Source organism: Sus scrofa, chromosome 13 (genome assembly GCF_054392235.1).
Source record: "Sus scrofa isolate SSC_HxYL_T2T_F1_AM1 chromosome 13, Sscrofa_HxYL_maternal_Yorkshire_Landrace_v2.0, whole genome shotgun sequence".
NCBI lineage: Eukaryota > Metazoa > Chordata > Mammalia > Artiodactyla > Suidae > Sus > Sus scrofa.
In genome coordinates, this window is record NC_139395.1 from 48581033 (window position 1) to 48604934 (window position 23902).

Sequence of the window (23902 nt, forward strand, 5' to 3'; positions counted from 1 at the left end):
TATGTATGTGTAAGACTCTTTTCCCTTACCAGTTATTACAAAATATTGAACATGGTTCCCTGTGCTATACAGTAGATCCTTGTTGGTTATCTACTTTATATATGTAGTGTGTACGTGTTAATCCCAAACTCTTAATTTAACCCTCCTCTCCCTTAGTAACCATAAGTTTGTTTTCTATGTCTGTAGCTCTATTTCTATTGTGTAAATAAGTTCATTTGCATCATTTTTTATTAGGTTCCACATATAAGCAATATTGTATGATATCTGTCTTTCTCTGGCTTACATCACTTATGAAAATCTCCAGGTCCACCCATATTGCTGCAAATGGCATTATATCATTCTTTTTTGTGATAACTGTTTTTTTATTCACATATTTTGTGAGATAAGAAAAATCATTTTTTGAAGTTCCTACTGTGGCACAACGGTACTGGCCATGTCTTGGGAATGTTACACAGGTTCAGTCCCTGGCCTGGCACAGTGGGTTAAGGATCTAGCATTGCTGCAAGTGCAGCTTAGGTGGCAACTATAGCTTGGATCTCACCCCTGGCCTGGGAACTCCGTATGCCCAGACCAGTCAAAAATGAAAAAAAAAAAAAAAAAAGAAAGAAAGAAAGAGAAAAATCATTTTTTGAGTACCCTAATAAGCAAGACTGATTTAATCTATTATAATGACAATCAAATATAAGGCTATCACTCTGGCAGGGCTCATTTCCTCACTGTCACAAAAACAGGCCCCAGTTCATTCTCCCGTGGATGTCTTTTTCAGTCCCATTTTCACTATTCCTAAAAACTCTGTTTCTTCACTTTTCATCAAGTCATATTCTACCAAATTTCAAATCCCTGTTCCAAGGAACAAGCCCACTGGAACCGGAGTTAAAACCTAGTGTTCTAACCTTGGCTTTCCACTGCCTGGCTGTTCCATCTTTTGCAAGCAGCTCTAAGGATGGCTAGCTTTTAACAACAGCTCTGTGATATTTTCAGTGACAAAAGCAGAAGCTGAAGTTCAGAGAAGTGTCTCCTACAGTTCTGGCCCACAAAAAGTCCTCAAACAGTTGTTGAGTGAACAGAAGAAACTCAATTATTCAAATTACTTCCATTCTCCTAACCCCTGTAATATTTACAAACCATACTGCACTATCTAGCACTTCACTATACACTATTTTACACTACTACACAGTGTTTTGTATCTGTTAGTTGCCTTCCAGATAGTTATCTCCTTGAAGACAGGGCCCCTCTATTTTAGGCTTTGCACTGCTGAATATCATAGCATAATAACAAAGTTCAGGGTCAAATATGATAATGGATGTGAAATAATCCTAAAAATTAAGTATTTTTAGTGTACAAGCTCAATATTTTTTGAGTGATTAAGGGAATCTACAACTAACATTATCAACCCACTTATGACTCTCCTCTTTCAAAGTTACATCAATCAATAATCCACATGAATCAATAATCCACGTGTTAACTGAACACTTATGATTCTTTAATTCACTGTGGCTACATTTCAAGCAGCTTGTGATTAGTAGTTCTTAATCTCTAGTACCTCTACAAATGAAAATCCACTTTCCACTAGTCAGCAATAATCCTTTCCCTAAAAAAACTGTACTTTCACATGTCCCCCATGTATCAAGAACAGTTATAAACAAAGCATTTATCCCTCCTTTCATAAGATCATAGTTCTTTTTTTTTTTAGGGCTGCACCCTTGGCACACAGAAGTTCTCAGGCTAGGGGTCAAATCAGAGCTGTAGTTGCCCGCCTACATCACAGCCACAGCAACATGAGATCTGTGCCGTGTCTGCAACCCACACCATAGCTCACAGCAACACCAGATCCTTAACCCACTGAGCAAGGCCAGGGATCAAACCTTGAGTCCTAGTCGGGTTCATTACCACTGAGCCACACTAGAACTCCTTGATCGTAATTCTTTTTATCCCTAAAGAATAGATCACTCCATAAACAAGGTTTTTTTCACTGCTACGATATCAAAGATTAGATGTTAAGAGCCCCACGTTCCAGTGCTTCTTGCTTAGAAAAACCATGTGGGAATTTTAAAAAACCTTAGAAAAACTTTACAAAAAAAGGAAAAGAAAAACCATGGGCATTGCTCTCCAGCCTTTATCACATTCTCTCCTCAACACATTCCGCAAGTTCAATAAAATTACGTCACTGGGCTAGTCAATGTCTGAGATGACACCAATAAAAAGGAGAGGTACCTGTTTTCAAAAAGATTACAACTGGGGGAGTTCCCGTCGTGGCGCAGTGGTTAACGAATCCGACTAGGAACCATGAGGTTGCGGGTTCGGTCCCTGCCCTTGCTCAGTGGGTTAACGATCCGGCGTTGCCATGAGCTGTGGTGTAGGTCGCAGACGCGGCTCGGATCCCGAGTTGCTGTGGCTCTGGCGTAGGCCGGTGGCTACAGCTCCGATTCGACCCCTAGCCTGGGAACCTCCATATGCCGCGGGAGCGGCCCAAGAAATAGCAACAACAACAACAAAAAAGACAAAAGACAAAAAAAAAAAAAAAAAAAGATTACAACTGGAGTTCCTGTTGTGGCTCAGTGGTAATAAACCCAACTAGCATCCATGAGGACCTGGGTTTGATCTCTGGCCCAACTCAGTGGGTTAAGGATCCGGCGTTGCAGCGAGCTGTGGTGTGGGTCACAGACATGGCTCACATCTGGCATTGTTGTGGCTGTGGTATAGGCCAGCAGCTCCAGCACTGACTCAACCACTGGGCTGGGAACTTCCACATGCCACAAGTGCGGCCCTAAAAAAAGATAAAAAAAAAACCACCTAACTTACAATTTAGTGAGGAGACAAATATATAAAAAAAACTATAGTACAATATGGTCATTAAAATGAAGGGCAAATATTTAATATTTACATATGAATAAAAGGAATATTTTTTAAAGGGGGGAAAGGAGAGCCCAAACCTACTGGGATGTCAAAGACAGAGAAGGTTTTATAGACATGATTCTTGAACTGCTTCTTGAAAGGACTAGAGTTTGCCAGGCAGATATACCAAGGAAAGGCATTTTAGGCCAAAGAAAGAGCAAGTATATAGGCACAGAGGCATTGGAAAATAAGGTTCTATTCCTCATTAAGGAGAACGACACTACAAGGCAAAAAAAGGAAGCAGAGGTCAAATCATAAACGGCCTCATAGGCCACTCTAAAAAGTTTACATTTCATTCTGTAGGAAAAGAGAGCCAGGGAAGAATTATTAGCTGAGATATAACAATCAGATTTGTGTATGAGAAAAATGAATCTTTCAGCAAAGAGGATGATGTATTAGAAGATGGTAAATGGAGAGAGAGGGATAATGCACACTGCCTAATGAGCCAGTCAAGACATAATCAATACCTAATGAAGGAAGTGAGGATGAGAATAGGGAAGAGGAAGCAGAAATCCTCCGGGTTTAGTGACTAAGTTGTGCTAGTAGAGGAATACACTAGGGAGACTGGTTTTCAGTTTTTAATTTAAAACCATTTACACCAAGGTAGGGAACACTAAAGCACAAGCGGTGAGTGAAGAAGAAGAAGGTAGGATGAAGATAAGCTCTATTTTAGACACAGTATGTTTAGGTGTCAGTAAACTAACCAGGGAAAAATGAGTATAGCAAGCAGCTAAGAAACAGGTCTGAAATTTTTTTAAAAGAGTGATCTAAAGTAGAAATAGAAATTTGCGGAGTTCCTATCATGGCACAGTGGAAACAAATCCAGCTAGGAACCATGAGGTTACAGGTTCAATCTCTGGCCTCACTCAGTGGGTTAAGGATCCAGCACTGCCATGAGCTACAGTGTAGGTCACAGATACGGCTCAGATCCTGAGTTACTGTGGCTGTGGTGTAGGCTAGCAGCTGTAGCTCCAATTAGACCCCCAGCCTGGGAACCTCCATATGCCAACCATATGCTAAGGGTGCAGCCCTAAAAAGCAAAAAAAAAAAAAGAAAATATGAGAATAATTTTTAAAATCATGGACAGAGAAAAAACTATCTAGGTAGAGTATTTAGGGTGAAGAGAGACGAGAACCACAAACAAAACCTCAGGGCTAAAACAGTGGCAGGGAGAAGAACCCAGGAAGGAGAAGGAAGACAAAAGGGCATGAGAAGGGAAGAAATTTTAAAAGAATTCAAGAAGTACAGAGGTAAAGACTGGTTGTAACAAGGGGAAAAAAAATGGATTTAGAATTCACAAAATAAGACTGTTCTCTATCATTCTCCAATTTTTGCTAAAAAAAAAAAAAAAAAAAAAAAAAAAAAACTTAACTGTTCATACCTGGTAAGGATAGGTACCATGTCCTGCCCACTGCCATGTTCCTTTTCCCACTGCTCCAGCAGGGTAGTGAGCTCAGCTTTGGAGTCCACATGTACCGCTACTGTAGACATGGCTTGGCCTAAGGAAAAAAACAAAACAAAACAAATCAACTCAGGCAAATAAATGTGATGTACTTCCTAGAAAAGGAAAAGTGAGGAGGGAGGAAAAAAGGATGAGCAAGCAAGGGAAATAATTAAAGCAAGCGAAATTTAATCTTTGGACCCTGTAGATAATTTATGGTACAGTAGGAAATCTGGGATTGGGATCCTGGATACTCATCAAGTCATGACCAACAAGTCTTTTCACCTCTCTCAACCTCAGTTTGTTCAACTATCAAATGAGACTGGAACTGGATCAAAATCATAACTCTTAACCTTCCTAGGATCAGGTACCCCTGGTTTTCAGAAATTCACCTTATGCCACTTTATTTTTATGGAAGACCTATATTACTATCTGTTTTTGCTAACCCAAAGAAATCCAGAGGGTTTTCACTTTTATGAAAAGAAAAGTAAAAAATAGCACTCAGGAATTTCCGCCGTGGCACAACAGGATGAACAGTGTCTCTGCAGCTGAAGAGACACAGGTTCGATCCCCAGCCCAGTGCAATGAGTTAAGGATACAGTATTGCCATAGCTGTGGTGTAGTTCACAGCTCCAGCTCAGATTCAATCCCGGGCCCAGGAACTGCATATGCCACAGGAAGGCCAAAAAAAAAAAGCATTCAATGTTTGTTTTGCAGTGAGCCATTATAAAGGCAGTGGGGGACGTTCCCTGGTGGTCTAGTGGTTAGGATTTGGCACTTGCACTGCTGCGGCCTGAGTTTGATCCCTGGCCTGGGAATTGAGACCCCACATCAAGCTGCTGCCCACTGAAGCCAAAAAAAAAAAAAAAAAAAAAAAGGCAGTGTGCACCCAAAAAGTGACAGGGTCACCACCAAGATCCTTTCACCAGAACTACATTCAGCATCAAGCTACCAAAGCTCTGAACTGTGTCTGTGAGCATCCATGCTTTATCTCAATTTTTGTGCATCCATTAGCAAGCTGTGTCCTAAGGAAATTGCTTCTTCACTTATGTCATTTCAGTGCTTAAGAAAGGTTTCACAGGGAGTTCCCGTCGTGGCTCAGTGGTTAACGAATCTGACTAGGAACCATGAGGTTGAAGGTTCGATCCCTGGCCTTGTTCAGTGGGTTAAGGATCCGGCATTGCCATGAGCTGTGGTGTAGGTTGCAGACGAGGCTCGGATTCCACGTGGCTGTGGCTCTGACGTAGGCCGGCGGCTACAGCTCCAATTCAACCCCTAGCCTGGGAACCTCCATATGCCACAGGAGTGGCACAGAAATGGCAAAAAGACAACAACAAAAAAAAGAAAGGTTTCACAGAAACGCTCAGCAACCTGTACCTACACACCATACTACAATAATTCCAAGTCTAGATCTCTGAGAATATTTTTTTAATACAGGATGTAGCAAAAACTACTCCCAGAAATATTTTTCTCTTTTAAGTCTTTGCAGAAAAATTATGTAAAGATAAGCAACATATTCCTGTTAATTTTCTCCCCCCGCTTTTTAGGGCCACACCCACAGCACATGGAGATTTCCAGGCGAGGGGTCTAATCGGAGCTACAGCTGCCGGTCTATGCAACACAGGATCTGAGCCTGCCTACACCACAGCCACAGCAACATGGGATCCGAGCTGGTCTGTGACCTACACCACAACTCACGGCAACACCATATCCTTAATCCACTGAGTGAGCCCTGGGATCGAACCCGCAACCTCATGGTTCCTAGTCATTCGTTTCCAGTGCACCATAGTAGGAACTCCATATTCCTGTTAATCCTTAACAAATGATCAAGAAATGAAGTGGATATCATTACCAACATAAAAGTTCAGAAGAAATATTATAAACCCATTTTTCCTTCAGGCTTTCTAATCTCAGACCTGATCTCCTGGAATGAGGATAAGAGGTCGGAGAAAGGCAGAAAAAGTTACTGGGTTGAATGATCAGCCCAGGAGTATAGTAGGACAGGTAGCTGAGACAGGCTCTGAAGGAGCCACATGAGGCACCACATGGGGAAGAGAGGTTGATAAGGGACTCCAAAAGGGTTAATTGAGACCCAAATGTTTAGATGGTTTATAGATCAACTTCTTTACCAGAGTCTTAGGATCAAAACATCAGATCTTGTCATGCAAAATGTGCATTTTCATAGAAATAGCAACGGTTCTATAAAAAGTTTCACTTCAAGAGTGCCCGCTGTGGCACAACAGGATTGGAGGTATCTCTGGAGCACTGGGACACAGGTTCAATCCCTGGCATGATGGGTTAAGGATACAGCATTGCTGCAGCTATGGCTCAGGTCACAGCTGCGGCTTGGATCTGATCCCTGAGCTGGGAACTCCATATGCCTTGGGATTGCCAAAAAAGGAAAAAAATAATTTTACTCCAGAAAAGCAATACTAGCTGATCTAGCATCATTGTTCACTCCTCTAAAGATACTACCATAATACCAAAAGAGTTCTCCTCGCTGTGGCACAGTGGGTTAAGGACCCAGCATTGTCTCTCAGCAGAGGTTCCCTCCGCGGCCTGGTGCAGTGGATTAAGGATCTATAGGTCACAGCTGCAGCTCTAATTCAATTCCTGGCCCAACAACTTCCATGTGCACTGGGTGTGGCCAAAAAAAAAAAAGACCAAAAGGAAATATATCTATAAAAGATATTGCCATCTACTCTCTAAATTTTAAATATTTATGTTTTAACAAAGTTGAGTTTTTTTGGGGGGTTTGTTTGTTTTTTGGGGTTTTTTTTTGCTTTTTGCTTTGTTTTGTTTTGTTTGCTTTTTAGGGCCACACCCTCAGCACATGGAGGTTCCCAGGCTAGGAGTCTAATCGGAGCTACAGCTGCCAGCCTATGCCACAGCCACAGCAACACAGGATCTGAGCTGCGTCTGCGACCTACACCACAGCTCACAGCAACGCCAGATCCTTAACCCACTGAGCAAGGCCAGGGATCAAACCCACAATCTCCTGGTTCCTAGTTGGATTCGTTTCTACTATGCCATGATGGGAACTCCCAAGTTGAGGTTAACTGTAATAGGAAACAGTGATTCATGTCACCAAGGCTACTCCTAAATCCAAAGGAGAACAAGTATTCCCAAAACAAATATGAAATTAAAAGGCTTTTTTCAAATTTTCCTCATGGCACAGTGGGTTAAGGATCCAGCACTGTCACTGCAGCAGCTTGACTCACTGCTGTGGCTCAGGTTCAATCCCTGGCCCAGGAATTTCTACATGCCACAAGCATGCCCCCCCCTCAAAAAAAGCTTCTTTTCTACAAAGAACACCCATTTTCAGTCTTTTCAGCCAACATCACAAAAAGGAAATACTGTGACCAACTAATGTGGACTTCTGACCTTAACTTGAGAAAATCCAGGATGTATTTTTCACTGCAATCTACTAACTATATATGTATTTCAACAAATAAATTTATTTGGAGTAATTACAGATTTATAGTTTCAAAGACGGTAGAGAGAATCCCATATATCCCTGTCAGTTTAGGTTCCCCAATGTGATCACCTTATTTTACATAGTGTCAAAATTAAGAAAATGAAAAGTGGTACATTATCATTAACTGAACCCCAGACTTGATTCGTACTTCAGCAGTTTTCCCATTCATGTCCTTTTTCTGTCCCAAGATCTCATCCAGGATACTACATTACATTTAGTTGTCATGTCTCCCTCACATTATCTGGTCTGTGAAAGTTTTTGAGTCTTTCCTTACCTTTCATGACCTTGACAATCTTGAAGAGTATTAGCCAGGGGACAGAATGGCCAATACTTTAACCAACTTTTCTCCACAGTAAATTTTTATGCTAAAGTAAAAGATGTAGAAACTGGGCAAAGCAGTAACATATGTTAACACCAGAATTAATTTCTTAAGACACATCCTAGAAGTGCAAGAGAGAGATGGTGGCTTTACTAGTGAATACTACCAAACATTTAAAGAATTAACACCAATCCTCAAATTTTTCCAAAAAACTGAAGCAGAGGGACACTTCCTAATTTACTCCATGAAGCCCACATCACCCTGATAACCAAAGACAGATAAAGACGTCCCAAGAAAACTACAGACCAATATCTCTTATGAAAATAGATGCAAAAATCCTCAAAAAAATACTAGCAAGATGAATACAGCAGCATATTAAGAGGATTATATACCATGACCAGGTGGGATTTATCCCAGGAATACAAGGTCAGTAAGACATATGAAAATCAATTAAAGTATCATAACACATTAATAGAATGAAAGAAAAAAATGATCATTTGACATAAAAAAAAGCATCTGACAAAATCCAACATCCTTTTGGAATAAAAACATTCAATAAAATGGAAACAAGAGAGAACTTCCTCAATATGGTAAAGGGCATTTTAAAAAACCCACAGCCAACATTACTCTCAGTGGTAAGACACTGAAAGCTTCCCCCTAAAATCAGAAACGAGAAAAGGATCCATGGTTTCACCACTTAAACACTGTACTAGAGTTCTAGCCGAAGCAATTAGACAAGAAAAATAAAAAGCACCCAAGTTGGAAAGGAAGAACTAAAATTATCATTACTCAAAAATGATATGACCCGGAGTTCCCATCGTGGTGTAGTGGTTAACAAATCCAACTAGGAACCATGAGGTTGCGAGTTCGGTCCCTGCCCTTGCTCAGTGGGTTAACGATCCGGCGTTGCCATGAGCTGTGGTGTAGGTTGCAGACGCGGCTCGGATCTCGCGATGCTGTGGCTCTGGCGTAGGCCGGTGGCTACAGCTCCGATTTGACCCCTAGCCTGGGAACCTCCATATGCCACAGGAGCGGCCCAAGAAATAGCAAAAAGACAAAAAAAAAAAAAAAAAAAAAAAAAAAAAGATATGACCCTATCCTAACTCCTAAAAAAACTATTAAAAAAAAAAAAACTATTGGAGTTAATACATTAGCAAAGTTACGGGGCACAAGATTAACGCACAAAAATTAGTTGTACTGCTATACACTAGCAATGAATAATCCAACATGAAATGAAGAAAACAATTTCACTTAAAATAGCACTAAAAAGAATAAAATATTAAGCAATCAATTTATCCCAAAAAAGGCACAAGTTTTGAAAACTACAAAACACTGACAATAAATTAGAGGACCTAAAATAAATGAAAAGACATTATTTGTTCATGGATTGGAAGACTTAAGTCTTAAGAAAACAAGCAAGCTTCCTTATCTTGTTTCTGATTTTAGGGAGAAAGCTTCCAGTCCTTCACCACTGAGTATATCGTTAGCTTTGGGGGGTGTGTGTGTGTGTGTGTATGGTTTTTTTTTTTAATGCCTTTTACCACACTGAGGAAGTTCTCTTCTGCTCCGTTTTGTAAAGATGGCAATACTTGGAGTTCCCACTGTGGCACAATGGGTTAATGATCTGGCTTGTCTCTGTTGCGGCACTGGTTCTACCCCTGGCCTGGAACAGTGGGTTAAGACCCCAGCATTGCTATTTGGTTGTGATTGTTGTACACCTATAAATGTAATAAAATTAAGTAATTAAAAAAAAAAAAAAGAATCAAGCATTGCTGCAGCTGTGGCATAGGTCTCAGCTGCAGCTCAGATTCAATCCCTGGCCCTGGAACTTCAAGATGCCATGGGTGTGGCAAAAAAAAAAAAAAAAAAAAGGCAAAACTTTCCAAAGTGGTCAACCATCAATACAATCCCTACCAAAATCCTAGTGACTTTTTTTGAATTAATGGAAACATCAATCCTAAAATTTAAATGTAACTGTAAACAAATGACAAAAACAATCTTTTTATTTTTTTGTCTTTTTGCCATTTCTTGGGCCACTCCTGAGACATACGGAGGTTCCCAGGCTAGGGGTCAAATCAGAGCTATAGCCACAGCAACACAGGATCTGAGCCGAGTCTGCAACCTACACCACAGCTCACGGCAATGCCGGATCCTTAACCCACTGAGCAAGGCCAGGGATTGAACCCGCAACCTCATGGTTCCTAGTCAGATTCGTTAACCACTGAGCCACGATGGGAACTCCGACAAAAACAATCTTGAAAAAGAAGAAAGTTAGAGAATACTTACGATTTCAAGACTACAAAGTACAATAATCAAAACACTGTGGTACTAGCATGAGAAGACATACATACCAATCCAACAGAATTGAGTCCAGAAATTAAATCTCATATTTATGGTCAACTGATATTCAACAAGTGGGCCAGGGCCAGTCAATAGGGAAAGAATTTGTTGAAAGACCATTAGACCATTACTAGAAAGACTAATGGTCTTTCAATTAGTTGTGCTGAGACAACTGTATATTCTCATACAAAAGAATGAAGTTGGATCCTTGCCTCACACCACATACAAAAATTAAATCAAAATGCGTCAAAGGGGAGTTCCCGTCGTGGCGCAGTGGTTAACGAATCCGACTAGGAACCATGAGGTTGCGGGTTCGGTCCCTGCCCTTGCTCAGTGGGTTAACGATCCGGCGTTGCCATGAGCTGTGGTGTAGGTTGCAGATGCGGCTCGGATCCCGCGTTGCTGTGGCTCTGGCGTAGGCTGGTGGCTACAGCTCCGATTCAACCCCTAGCCTGGGAACCTCCATATGCCGCGGGAGCGGCCCAAGAAATAGCAACAACAACAACAACAACGAAAGACAAAAAGACAAAAAGACAAAAAAAAAAAAAAATGCGTCAAAGACTTAAATGTAAGAGCTCAAAACTGTAAAACTTTTAGAGGCAAACATAGGGTAAATCTTCATGACCTTGAAATTGGCAAGGGATTTTCATTTAACATCAACAGCAAAAGCAACAAAAGAATAAACTTTATCATTTAAACTTTTGTGCATGAAAGTGAAAACACAAACCCAAAGAATAGGAGAAAATATTTGCAAACCATGTATCTGGTAAGGATTTAGTATCCATAATATATGAAGAACTCACACAACTCAACAACAACAAAAAAAAAACTGATTCAAAAACGGGCAAAGTGGAGCTCCCACTGTGGCACAATGGGATTGGTGGCATTTTGGCAATGCTGGAATGCAGGTTCAATCCTCAGCACAGTGGGTTAAGGATCCAGCATTGCTGCAGCTGCAGCTTAGATTGCAACTGCAGCTTGGATCTGATCCATGGTGTGGGAACACCATATGCCTGGGGTAGCCAAAAAAGAAAAAAAAAAATTTGCAAGGAACTTGAATAAACATTTCTCCAAAGAAAACATACAAATTGCCAACAAGTACATGAAAACATATTCAAACATCAGGTGTTCCCCTGTGGTGCAGAAGATTAAAGATCTGCTCGGGTCACTGCTGTGACACAAGTTAGATCCCTGGCCTGGAACTTTTACATGCCACAGGCAAAGGAAAAATAAGTAAATAAAAGGTATTAAACATCATTAGCCATTAGGGAAATGAAAATCAAAACCACAATCATACCTACTAGGATGACCAAAACCAAAAAATCAGAAAATAACAAGCATTGGCAAGGATGTGGAAAAAAATGGAAGGCACACTTTTGATAGGAATGTAAAATGGTATAGCAGTATACAAAAATATTTTATGGCTCCTCAAAAAGTTAAAAAAAAAAATTTATCATATGACCCAGCACTTCCACTCGAAGGTATATGCCCCAAAAAACTGAAAAGAGATAGTCAAACACTTGTACACACATATTCAAAGCATATTCACAAGAGCCAAAATGTAGAAACAACCCCAAAGGTTCACCAAGAGATGAGTGGATAAACAAAATGTGGTTATATTCATACAATGCAATAGTATTCAGCCACATAAAGGAAGGCGGTACAGGGAGTTCCCATCGTGGCTCAGTGGTTAACAAATCTGACTAGCATCCATGAGGACACAGGTTTGATCCCTGGCCTCGCTCAGTGGGTCAAGGATCTGGCGACACGGTGAGTTGTGGTGTAGGTCACAGGTGCAGCTTTGATTCTGCATTGCTGTGGCTCTGGCGTAGGCCGGCGTCTAAAGCTCCAATTCGACCCCTAGCCTGGGAACCTCCATATGCCGCGGGAGCGGCCCATGAAATGGCAAAAAGACAAAAAAAAAAAAAAAGGAAGAAGGTACATTACAACCATGGATAAACCTTTTTTTTTTTTTTTTTTTTTTGGTCTTTTTAGGGCTGTACCCCTGGCACATGGACGCTCCCAGGCCAGGGGTAGAATTGGAGCAGTAATCGCTGGCCTACACCACAGCCACAGTAATGCAGGATCCAAGCTGTGTCTGCAACCTACACCACAGCTCATGGCAACGCCGGATCCTTCACCCATTGAGCGAGGCCAGGGATCAAACCTGCATCCTCACAGATACTAGTCAGATTTGTTTCCACTGAGCCATGATAGGAACTTCCCATGGATGAACTTTTAAAAGAATATGCTAGGCTTTAAAAAAATATACAAAAGGTCACATATCATATGATTCTATTTAGTCTTACACAAAACACCCAGAATAGATAAATCCATATACAGAAAGCTGCCTAGTGATTGCCAAGAGGTATGTGTGAGGGGGAAATAAGAAGTGAGTGATTAATAGCCATAGGGTTTCCTTTTGGAGTGATGAAAATGTCTTAGAACTAAAAGAGGTGATGGTTGTACAACACTGTTAATCTAATAAATGCAGCTGAATTATGCACCTTAAAGGGGTTAATTTATCGTATGAAAATTTTAAAAAAATTTTTGGCCACTCCTGCGGCATGCAGAAATTCCTGGGCCAGGGATCCAACACAAGTCACAGTGGCAACCAGAGCCGCAGCAGTGACGATGCCAGATCCTTCACCTGCTGTGCCACAAAGGAACTCACACATTTTTTTTAATATGGGAAAAATGGTCCAGGAGAGAATGCCTCTTGGTTAACTTAAGCAATCAGCCTAGTAGAACACATAAAGGCAAAGTTTAAAGAAAATACTATGTCTAAAAAAGATCAATTCAAGGGCATTAAAATAGTAATATTTTACAGTTCAATTTAGACACACACGTGATTTTGGTATTATTTTCAAAATTTCCAACTAACTATGCCTAAGAATAATTATAACTTTGAGAATAATCACGTGCCCAGGGAAATATAAACTTAGACAAAAATAATAATACCAATAATTCATTTTACTATCTATGACAGACTACTAACAAAAGGCAAAAGGTGCAGTCATCTTGTTATGGACAAGACAGTGAAGATACATTACTCAACTCACCATGTTTCAAAGTGAGTTGTTTTAGTGGTATGCAGAATTTATGGCCTGTCCAACAGTGACACAATAGTTATCGAATTGTGAAAATTAGTATAAGATAAACACTTGTTTAGGTAATTTACTGACATTATTCTGAATTTCCATAACCAATATGCCCCTGTTTTTACAGACAAGGAAAGGGGCTCAGAGAGGTCCCCAAGACCAATCGATTGGTACTTGGTAGAAAGGGGTTTCAAGCATTCAAATCCCAGCTCTGCCAACATACCTCTGTGAGATCTTGGTCAAGTTATTTAACTTCTCCAAATCTCAATTTCCTTATCTGTAAAATGGAAATGGTTGTCATGAGGATTAAATAAGACTGTCCATAAAATGGAATAACATAAATTTCCACAAAAAATATGTAGAAAGTCCTTATCCTAAAGGATGTCTGCCAAAGTATTTAGGGGTGCTGTGTCTGCAAATTTATTTCAAATGGTTCCACAAAAATAAATGTACGTCATATCCACCTATAAGAGAAAATATGGCAAAATATTAATAATAACTGTTGAATCTAGATGGATAAACAAGTATTCATTTTACTATTCTTTCAACTTTTTAATACGCCCGAATTTTTTTTAATTAAAAAGAAGAAAAAAAACTAAGAAGGATTTCCTTTCCTGATTTGTGTTTTGTTTTGTCTGCTTTTCAGGGCTCACCTGGGCATATGGTATTTCCCCGCCCAGGGGTCGAATCAGTCCTGGAGCTGCTGGCTAGGCGTTATGTGAGCAGTGTCTGTGACCTACACCACAGCTCATGAGAATGCCAGATCCTTAACCCACCAAGTGAGGCCAGGGATGGAACCCTCATCCTCACTGACACCAGTTGGGTTGATTTCTGCTGTGCCACAACAGGAACTTCTTTCCTAATTTGGACCAACTCTCAAAATGTTGTCAAGTGAGAAAAGTCTGTGTGTGTGTCCTGGAAAAATTCATAAGAAACAGATAATAGGCATTCCCTTGTGGCGCAGTGGAGCATTATCACTCTCACTGCAGCAGCTCAGATCACTGTGTGGCACAGGTTTGATCCCTGGCCCAGGAACTTCCACACAATCAGTCAAAAAAAATTTTAATTAAAAATTTTTTTTAAAAAACAGATAATAACTATTATTTTTGCGGCAGGTAACTGACTTTCTAAGGGATAAGGGTAGGAGAAAGATTTTTTTCACTGTTATTACTCTAGATTCACCATTTTTCCACTATTTTGTTATCTTCTGTAACTTTTAAATTAAACCAAAAAAATATGTGAACCTCTAATACACAATACTGAATGGACTGTTCTGCAGAAACTATTCCAAAGCCTAAAAAAAAAGTACTCATTAAGGATAGATCCCACAAGGGTAAAATCCCATAAGGTTAAAATGTCTGTACACCTTCTTCCTTATTTGAAAAAAAAAAAAAAAAAAAAAAACTGGGAAAAAAAAAAAACCCAAGTTTGGAGCTTCGAGTAAAATTTACCTAATTACGTCTATAACATATAAGAACATGTATAACAATACTCTATTACTTTTTATGACCATGACAGAAATATAAGAAAACTGGTAACAAACCAACTTCGATCACTTCAAACATGTGTTTCATACTACTGGACAACAGACAGAATAGTAAAACACTGTGCTCAGCAATTACTCAAGAGATTTTGAACATAAAAGGATTTCCATTCTAGCTCCCAAATTCTGTATCTAATATCTCACATCCAAAAATACACTATCACTGGAAAATGGACAATAACTGTTACATACAAAGGCCAAATCTTGACAGCATCAAGTAGAAAAAATACAAATTGATTTCTAAAGAGTGTAACTATACAAGTTCACATAAACCTTAAAAGTAAACTCCCGTAAACTTGGACAAGAAAATTACAGAACAATGCCAATGAACCTCTCACTCTGTACATTAAAAAGCTTTTAGAACACGAAGATGCTGCTAATAATCATTAAAACACGTAGGCTAATTAAAATCCTTCATTGAAAAGACAGCGTAAGAAAAATTGAGGCCAACGTGACATAGACAAGGACAAGTCAGCTGGGACTTAAAAAGAACTACTACAAACACTCCAAAACTACTTCAACACAAGCGAAACCCGAGTGCTAACATGCAATAAGAGGAAGTGAGACCAAAACCGTCTAGGAAGAGAGAGTTAAGCCAAACGCCTGACACCCAGTTAAAAACGACTATAACCCCCAGAAACAGGCTCCTGAGAAACTTGGCGGGTACTCCAAGGTTTGGCTCCAAGCTGCAGGACCCACACACATCTCATTCCACCCCTCCCTTCCACCATGGGAGTGGGAGGAGTGCCAGGAGAGCTCCGCCCCCTCGACCCATTACGGTGCCCAGCTAGTGCCGGGGGAGGCGGCAAGAGGCCGAGGAAGGGGGAAAGCCCTCCCAGGTGGCTGGAGGCGGAGACAGTATAGGAAAGGGGGGGGGGGGCCGTACAGCAGGAAGATGGAGGCCCCCAGTCCGTACGGAGGAAGACTGGGGGGACTGGAAGGTGAAAGGTGATGAGGAAAATAAGAGGCGCCCCTCCTCCAGGTAGGGGCGGGCACAGCCTTGCCCCCTACTCTGGGCTGAAGAGTTACTCTAGGGAAGTTTCTTTTGCGGGCTGGAGCAAGAACGTGAAAGCCCCGCCCCTGAGCCAAGAATCGGGAGGAGAGAAAGTCCTGTCAGGCCGCAGACCAAGCCTCCCCCGAGGCTCGGCCCGCCCCCTCTCCGCCGGCGGCCCAGGCAGGTGCCGCCCCTCCCCCAGTCCGGCGCCCACTCTCCCGCCCGCCTGGCCCGGCGCCCTGCCTCCTCGCGCCACTCCGAAAGAGCCGTCTCCCTCCTTTCTCTACTCACCTTCCCAGGCGGCTCCGCCGCACCCCCCTGACCCCGCCAGTGGCCACAGTTCACACACACAGCCTCAGGTCCCGCACTCACTCTCCCTCACTCACACACAGTGCGACCACGGCTCCAGAGCGGCCCACATATTATGCGTCACTCGCGTGCTACGTACCCCGCGCACGCGCGCGCGCGCGCGCCTCTCCCGACTTGGCGCGAGGCTCCCTGGCAGAAGGCGGGAGGAGAAGGCCAGGGTGAGCGGAGGAATATCGACGAGCCCCAGAGCCGCCTGGGAAATGGAGTTCCGCCTCTATGGGAGGGGCCCGCTAATCCTAATTGGCGTTCGAGCACTTTGCCCCCGCGCATTGGCTTCTGGGAAGTGTAGTTTTTAGCGTAAACGCGAACTGCTACATACTCATTGGTTACTCAGGAAACCGGAAGCGTGAAGTGAAAGACCCGATCCTCCCAAGCTTAGGCTCTAATTGCTAAATACCCTCTCAGTATCTTATTCGGTCCTGCGTGACAAGGGCCTTTGCTTTATTCTCTCATTTGCCCCATTATACCTAGAATATACCAGGATCTAAGAGTATTTCCCAAAGTATATGTGAAATGCCAGCACTCATTTAACAGAAGGCTCTGTTTTTTTCTTTGTCTTTCTGTTTAAGACCTTGCCTGTAGGATCAATAAATATTCATCCTAGGTATTATATGTGAGGCAGAGAAAAGGAAAAAAAACCAAAGACATAGATTAAGACAGGGCTGACCTCAAAAGCCATCTAATTTAATTCCTTTATTTTACAGGTGGGAGAAGAGAGACCAGGTCATACTGAGTGACATGACTAACATCACACAACCAGTTAGCCGCAGAACCAGAGCGACCCCTGACTCTGACACTGGATTTCTTTGACACTGGATTTCTTTTTTGGAGGCATGAAAGAGAAATGTAGCTCCATGGGTAAGCAGAATCTCTCCTGGACAAGATCCTACCAAGGCTTTATTTCTGGGAGTTCCTGAGCAAGTTTCTGTACATTTTTATGGAATTCTCACAGTCAGCACTCTCACATGAGGAACATGGAACATAGCAAGCCTGCTGCCATGCTCACGTTCTATAGCTAGTAAGAAACTAGCAAGAGCCTAGATGGTGGGTCTCTTGATTCTGTTTCCCACCACAGCCCATTGCCCTCTTTCCAGAAAGAGACGTCCCTCCTTCACTTCAGTGTGTAACTTGAAGCAGCTACTCAGGCACAAAATTCTACAATGATGGGTGGCAGTGCTATAGAAGTGTGTCTTCTCTCTGCACCTCTGTCTCTCTGCACCTCTTTCATGTCTTGTAACTCTCTGTCTCTGTGGTTCTGGAACTTTGCTGATCTCAGTAATGGCCGCTAGGACCCCACAGGGTAGTACAGTTAGCCGCCTATACAAATGAGAAATCTGAGCCCAGACTGTGGCCCAAGGAATGGGGCCCAGGTTCATGGGTGCAGAGAGCCTGGACCGTAACTTCCTACATCAATCCTGTAGCACTCCTTCAGCTGACTTTCCTGCCATGCCTCCCTGGGCTCTGAACCCAAAATGCATGAGGATGGAGCATTTAGGACTTAGAAACTTTCCCTCTGTCCTTGATGTAACCAGTGTGGTTGTGACTTCCCCACTGACTGAAATCCTGAAAGGAAGAGAGCCCTCGTGGGAACCCAGGGTCCAGCTCTCCTGTTCCTGGCACATCCCCAACCTGCCACCTGATGGCACTGTTCCCCTTCAGAAAATCAGCCTGGGACCCTGGGTAAATGATGGGAATAAAGGGTATCCCAGAGGGCCTATGGAGGAGCCAGGGCCCAGGAGGCTGGGGAAGTAGAACAGGAGCTAGCTACACAGGCCCTGTCCAGCAACCTCTCCTTCCAGAATCTCTGTTCTATAATGCCTGTAGCCCTCCTACCTCTCCCAACACACACACACACACACACACACACAGGCACTCACAGAGCCACATACCTGCAGGCACTCCCAGACTCCTGCCCCAGGAAGAGGAAGAGACTGCACTCAGGTTATCGGGGCTGTACATACATTTTAAGCATGCTCATTGATACATTTCACAGGCCAGGCATATGTGTCAGAGATACAAGCATGCACTCCTGTGCATTGGCACCACTCCTCACAGCCAAAACTTTGACATCTAAGTATGTGCAAACACAAAGCTCCAGATAAATCAGGCCCACACACCCAGCTTGGTCTGGCACATCATGCCTGAGTCATTGGAAAAATATTCCTTGGCCTCTTTGGAAGACCATTTCTGGACTCTCTCTCTCTCTGTTCTGCCTGTGTCCATCTTACCCTGTGGTATATCTCAAAAAGAAGCATCCAATATCCAAATGGGCAAGAAGTCTTGCCTGAGGGCTGCCCAGTCACAGAGGAAGGGCAGGAGTGGCCCAGCCCTGGCCCAAGCACCAAGGTCTACAGGCTTAGGAATGTTCCATCCTGCCCTCATTCCCCACTCCTGCCCATACTCTGGGGCATCAAGTCCTCTGGGCTTCAGGATGCTCTTCCCCTCTGCATCAACTCCTCTCATCACTTTTCTGCCACTTCTCTCTGATCACTTACTTCCAGGCTCATCTTACCCAGGTGCTACCATCAGCCCATCCCCACTCTGGTGCTGCCATAACTCCTGTGTCTCCTTCTGTCCCACACCCACTATCACTCTACTGTTGGCTGAACAAGACTGCTACCGCAAGTGTCCAGGGTCACAGGAGCCACCAAAGAGGCTCGGGGCTTCCAGATTCTGGGGACCCCCAACCTGGACAAAGAGGAATTGTTAAAAAAAAAAGAGGGAATTCTAATCATTCACTTGGTACCCTCCCCCTTCCTAGGAGCCCCTCTAGCCCCCTAGAAAGCTGGAGCACTTGCTCAAGTGATATGCAAAGCAACTACCCCTGTGTAATTACATCCATGTCCACTATTCTATGTTTCACAGAGGGAGAAATGGAGGCTCCACCTTGTCCTGTAGCCATAGACACTGCAGTCCCCAGGAATCAGTCCCCTTCCTATTCCTGTGGCCCAGCTTCATAGAGGGGCCTGAGACTCAAGTGGGAAGTGAAACAGCAACGCCCCCCAACCTCACCCCCACTCCCACACACCAGGATCCCATCCATGAGGAGCCCCAGGCAATATATGTGACATACCTAGACTTTTCAAAATTATTATCTGAAATTAAAACTGAACTGGAGGAATTCCCTGGTGGCCTAGTGGCTAAGGACCTGGCATTGTCACTGTTACTGCTGTGGCTCAGATTTGATCCCTGGGCCAGGAACTTCCACATGCTGCAAGTGCAGCCAAAAATAAATAAATAAAGTGTGTGCAGAAGATACTAATAAAAATGCTTTTTTTAAAAACTGCACTGGACAGTCTATATTTTATCTAGCAGATCCACCTCAGAACCACTGCTCAGCCAGACTTCAAGGACTCCCCTTGGTGGTTCCCAGGGCCTCACTTAAATCATCTGAATAATAGAAGTAAATCAGAACAGCTGCCTCCCAGTGGGTCTCATTAAAGATTAGAGAAGCCAAGCAATCAAGGGTCCCTTTTCCAAGAGCTGATCTGGGTAATATCAGGCTCAAATTCCCCCCTTCCCTCCTTCTCTCTTTAACCCTGTCGCTGATGGGCAGGGCTGAGAAAACATTTTCCTCTTTATTGGCAAGGGTTTGCAGAAGGAGATTGGCCACAGTTGAGTCTAGCTTTGGAGGTAAACAGACCTGCATCCTAACACTGGTGTTCCCATTTACCAACTAGGGTGGCTTAATTTATTTTTCAAGCTTCAGTTTCTTCAGCTGGAAAATGGGATAAATAACACCTCCTCTCTAGCAGTTGTGAAGACTAAGCATGATCATGCATCTCAAGTGCTTAGCTTGGGGCCTGGCAGGCGGGAGGTGCTAGCTAGGTGATAGCTGTTCCTATTGCGATCATTCTTGGTCCCTGACTGTCCCTGTTGCCTTTCTTCAGGATGACCTCAGCCCTGGTTGATTTCTATTTGCCCCCACTTCTACTGCCAGCTGAAAGAGCTCAAGCTTTCCTCATCAAAATGAAAAACAAGCTCCTTAAACAGAAAACCCCTAGGGCACATTTTCAGATACACTGGGAAGTAACTACTCTTAGGGATCATCTATCCACTCTCTGTCCCAGCACAGAACTGAAAAATGAGTAGATTTAAGAGGATCTGCTCCCAGTGGCTAAGTGACGAGATCCTGCTGTGTAGCACAGGGAACTATGTCTAGTTACTTGTGATGGAACATGATAGAGGATAATGTGAGAAAAAGAATATATATATATATATATATGTATATATATATACACATACATGACCAGGTCACTTTGCTGTACAGCAGAAATTACAGAACATTGTAAACCAACTATAATAGAAAAAAATAAAAATCTTAAAAAAAAGGGGAGACTGGAGCTCAACTTCTCTCCTAGAAACAGCAAAATTCACACAACTAAAGGCTGAGCAATCTTCAACCAAATGGACCAGAAACGTTCAAAAAGATATCCTACTCCAGAAGACAAAGAGGAGGCCACATTGAGAGGGCCACACCTGTGGCATGTGGAGGTTCCCAGGATGGAAGTCAATTTTGTACAAAAATCATAGGTAATCTCACTATCTAGAGAAAATCACTTCTAAATATTTTGATGATTCTACCTACCTACCTACCTATATACCTGGATATGTGAACATATATTTAAAAAAGAGACTCTGAAGATATATTTAAGACTGTATCTTGTATATTATTTATGATCTATTTATTCAGTTAATACAGTGTTATTTTTCATGTCACTAAACAATCTTCTATAATGTAATTTAAAAATGAACTATAGGAGTTCCTATTGTGGCACAGCAGAAACAAATCTGACTAGGAACCGTGAGGCTGCGGGTTTGATCCCCAGCCTCGCTCAATGGGTTAAGGATCTGGCATTGCCTTAAGCCGTGGTGTACATCGCAGACGTGGCTTGGATCCAGGGTTGCTGTGGCTGTGGTATAGGCTGGCAGCTGCAGCTCCAATTGGACCCCTAACCTGGGAACATCCATATGCTGCAGATGCAGCCTTAAAAAAAGACCAAAAAAAAAAATTACAGCATATCACATCTTTTAGAGATAATTATTTTTCATATTTTATATATTTAATTTATATAATATACATATTGATGATATATAAAATATAACATTCTATTTATTATTAAATACTTATGTATTTAAGTTATTTGAATTACTTCAAATTATCAAATGTTTTTAAATATTTGTTGCTTTCAGGAGTTCCCGTCGTGGCGCAGTGGTTAACGAATCCGACTAGGAACCATGAGGTGGCGGGTTCGATCCCTGCCCTTGCTCAGTGGGTTAACGATCCGGCGTTACCGTGAGCTGTGGTGTAGGTTGCAGACGCAGCTCGGATCCCGAGTTGCTGTGGCTCTGGCATAGGCTGGCAGCTACAGCTCCGATTGGACCCCTAGCCTGGGAAACTCCATATGCCGCTGGAGCGGCCCAAGAAATAGCAAAAAGACAAAAAATAAATAAATAAATAAATATTTGTTGCTTTCGATTTTGCACCTCATTGTAATCTCATGTATGGAGACAAATATTTTCACAGATATTTATTTATATACTTAGAATAAATTCCTGGGGTATAACTGCTGAGGCAAAGAAGGAAAAATACATGCATTTTTTTCTTTTAAGAGTTTTATAGTTCTAGCTCTTACATTTAGCTCTTTAATTCGCTTTGAATTAAAGTTTATACATGGTGTGAGGTAGAGATTCAACTTCATTGCTTTGTATGTGTCTACTCAATTGTTCTAGTATCATTTGTTGAAAAACTATTCTTTCCTTCATTAAAAGGTCTTGACATCCTCCTCAAACTCAAAAAAAAAAAAAAAAAGAGGATCTGCTCCTAGGCCACATAATGCTTGCAAAAGCTATCATCCATCAAGGGTGAGAGCAGTCAAGGCTAAGGAGCCCCTTGGATGTGAAGCCAAACATGTCACCTACCCTAAACCAGCCTGTCAACCCTGCCTCCTAGTTGAGATGAGGGCTACATCTGGAACTCTTGCCCAAAGCACTCTCACTTCTTCCCTGGGGTCCTCTGACAGGATGGGGATATCACAATGAAAGTAGAAGCCAGTGGGGATGGCAGAGATGGGCCACCCTCACAATGGACCTGCCCAGCAAAAACAGGAGCTGGAGCATGAAAAGTGCCAAACTCTTCTCTCCAGTTATACCCAGGACCTATCAGATCCTGGAGCCTGACTGCCAGTTATCATCCTTGCTGGCTCCTTGGGCCCTGCCCTTCCCAGAAGCTATGCACCAGCCAAGAGTTAGAGGGTGGGGAACAGGTGCAGAAAAGGTAAAAAGAAAGCATCTTCAGCCTCTTTTGCATCAGATTCCTAAAATCATAAATCCTTCCAGGAGGAAACAACAGTGGGTTTAGCACTGGAGAGAGAAGCCCTTGGATTTTGACAATGCCTGTTTGTAGTCAAAATATTTTCCCCAGGATTCAGGGCTTTCTGTCCTAACCCACCTGAAGATACTCTGGATGCTGCTGGGACAGACCCTGATGAAGAATCAGGTCAGAGAGTTCCCACCATGGTGCAGCGGAATGGAATCTGACTAGGAACCATGAGGACTCAGGTTCGATCCCTGGCCTTGCTCAGTGGGTTAAAGACCTGGCATTTGCCGTGAGCTGTGGTGTAGGTCACAGAGGTGGCTGGGGTCCTGCGTTGCTGTGGCTGTGGTGTAGGCCAGCAGCTGTACGTCTGATTACACCCCCAGCCTGGAAACATCCATATGCCTCAGGTGTGCCCCGCCCCGCAAAAAAAAGGTCAGGTCGGATAAAGCTTCCCAGCCTATCAGTTCTTTCATTTTGAAAGACCTGGAGAAGAATGAGCTCGTTTAATGGGAGGAGGCTTATCTGACCCCCCAATTCAGAGGTCAAAGACCCACCACCATCACTTGAAGACATCACTTCCTTCCCCACCCCCAAACCTGACTGCGATGGGCCTGGGCCCTGAAGAAATATAGCCAGAAGTACTCAGGCCTGGGAAGCAGAGTCATCAAGGGGAGGTGTTTCTAAGGGCAGCGGGTGTCCTGGGCTCTTACCATGAGGCAATTCCTCTTCATTCCCTCAGAGGTAGGGGTGTCTCTCCATGAAAAGTCACATGATGTTCCTGAGTGCGGGGTGGGGCTCTGCCCAGCTCCTGCTTCACCAGGCTCAAACTTGTCAGATAGCCTTTTGTGAAGTCACAAAGCTGGCTGACCACACCCCCCACACCCCCTACTAGACCAGGGACCAGGACAACTAGGGACTTGTGAGCACGACTTGGGGGAAATGGAAGACTTCAGAAGTGGCCTTTAGGCGTTCCCGTCGTGGCGCAGTGGTTAACGAATCCGACTAGGAACTATGAGGTTGCGGGTTCGGTCCCTGCCCTTGCTCAGTGGGTTAACAATCCGGCGTTGCCGTGAGCTGTGGTGTAGGTTGCAGATGCGGCTCGG

General features: G+C 43.0%; 1 protein-coding gene and 1 long non-coding RNA gene across 22 annotated transcripts in view; one reads left to right on the forward strand and one right to left on the reverse strand.

The window, feature by feature from the left end:
- The window catches only part of DCAF1 (DDB1 and CUL4 associated factor 1), an 87524-nt gene extending 63872 nt beyond the window's left edge, over positions 1–23652 (reverse strand). For 6 of the 20 annotated variants that reach the window (XR_002337543.2, XR_014823173.1, XR_014823174.1 and 3 more), the window contains exons 1-2: positions 16403–16506; positions 4277–4394 (exon numbers count right to left, since the gene is read on the reverse strand). Coding sequence is in view for 5 of the 20 variants with exons in the window: in XM_021068848.2 (XP_020924507.1) it covers positions 4277–4386 (110 nt within the window). In the remaining 15 variants the exon portion in view is untranslated. Of the gene's footprint in view, positions 1–4276; positions 4395–13797; positions 13852–16402; positions 16507–16559; positions 16645–23509 lie in introns of those variants that run through there. The other 14 variants (XR_002337544.2, XR_014823176.1, XR_014823183.1 and 11 more) reach the window with 6 other exon arrangements.
- Positions 16809–21943, forward strand: LOC110256236 (uncharacterized). 2 transcript variants are annotated; one of them, XR_002337546.2, is made up of 4 exons: positions 16809–17084; positions 17185–17338; positions 20842–21013; positions 21674–21943. It is a non-coding gene; the product is annotated as an uncharacterized LOC110256236 (long non-coding RNA). The 2 variants fall into 2 exon arrangements; XR_014823184.1 differs by lacking the exon at positions 20842–21013.
- Positions 23653–23902: the final 250 nt, after the last annotated feature.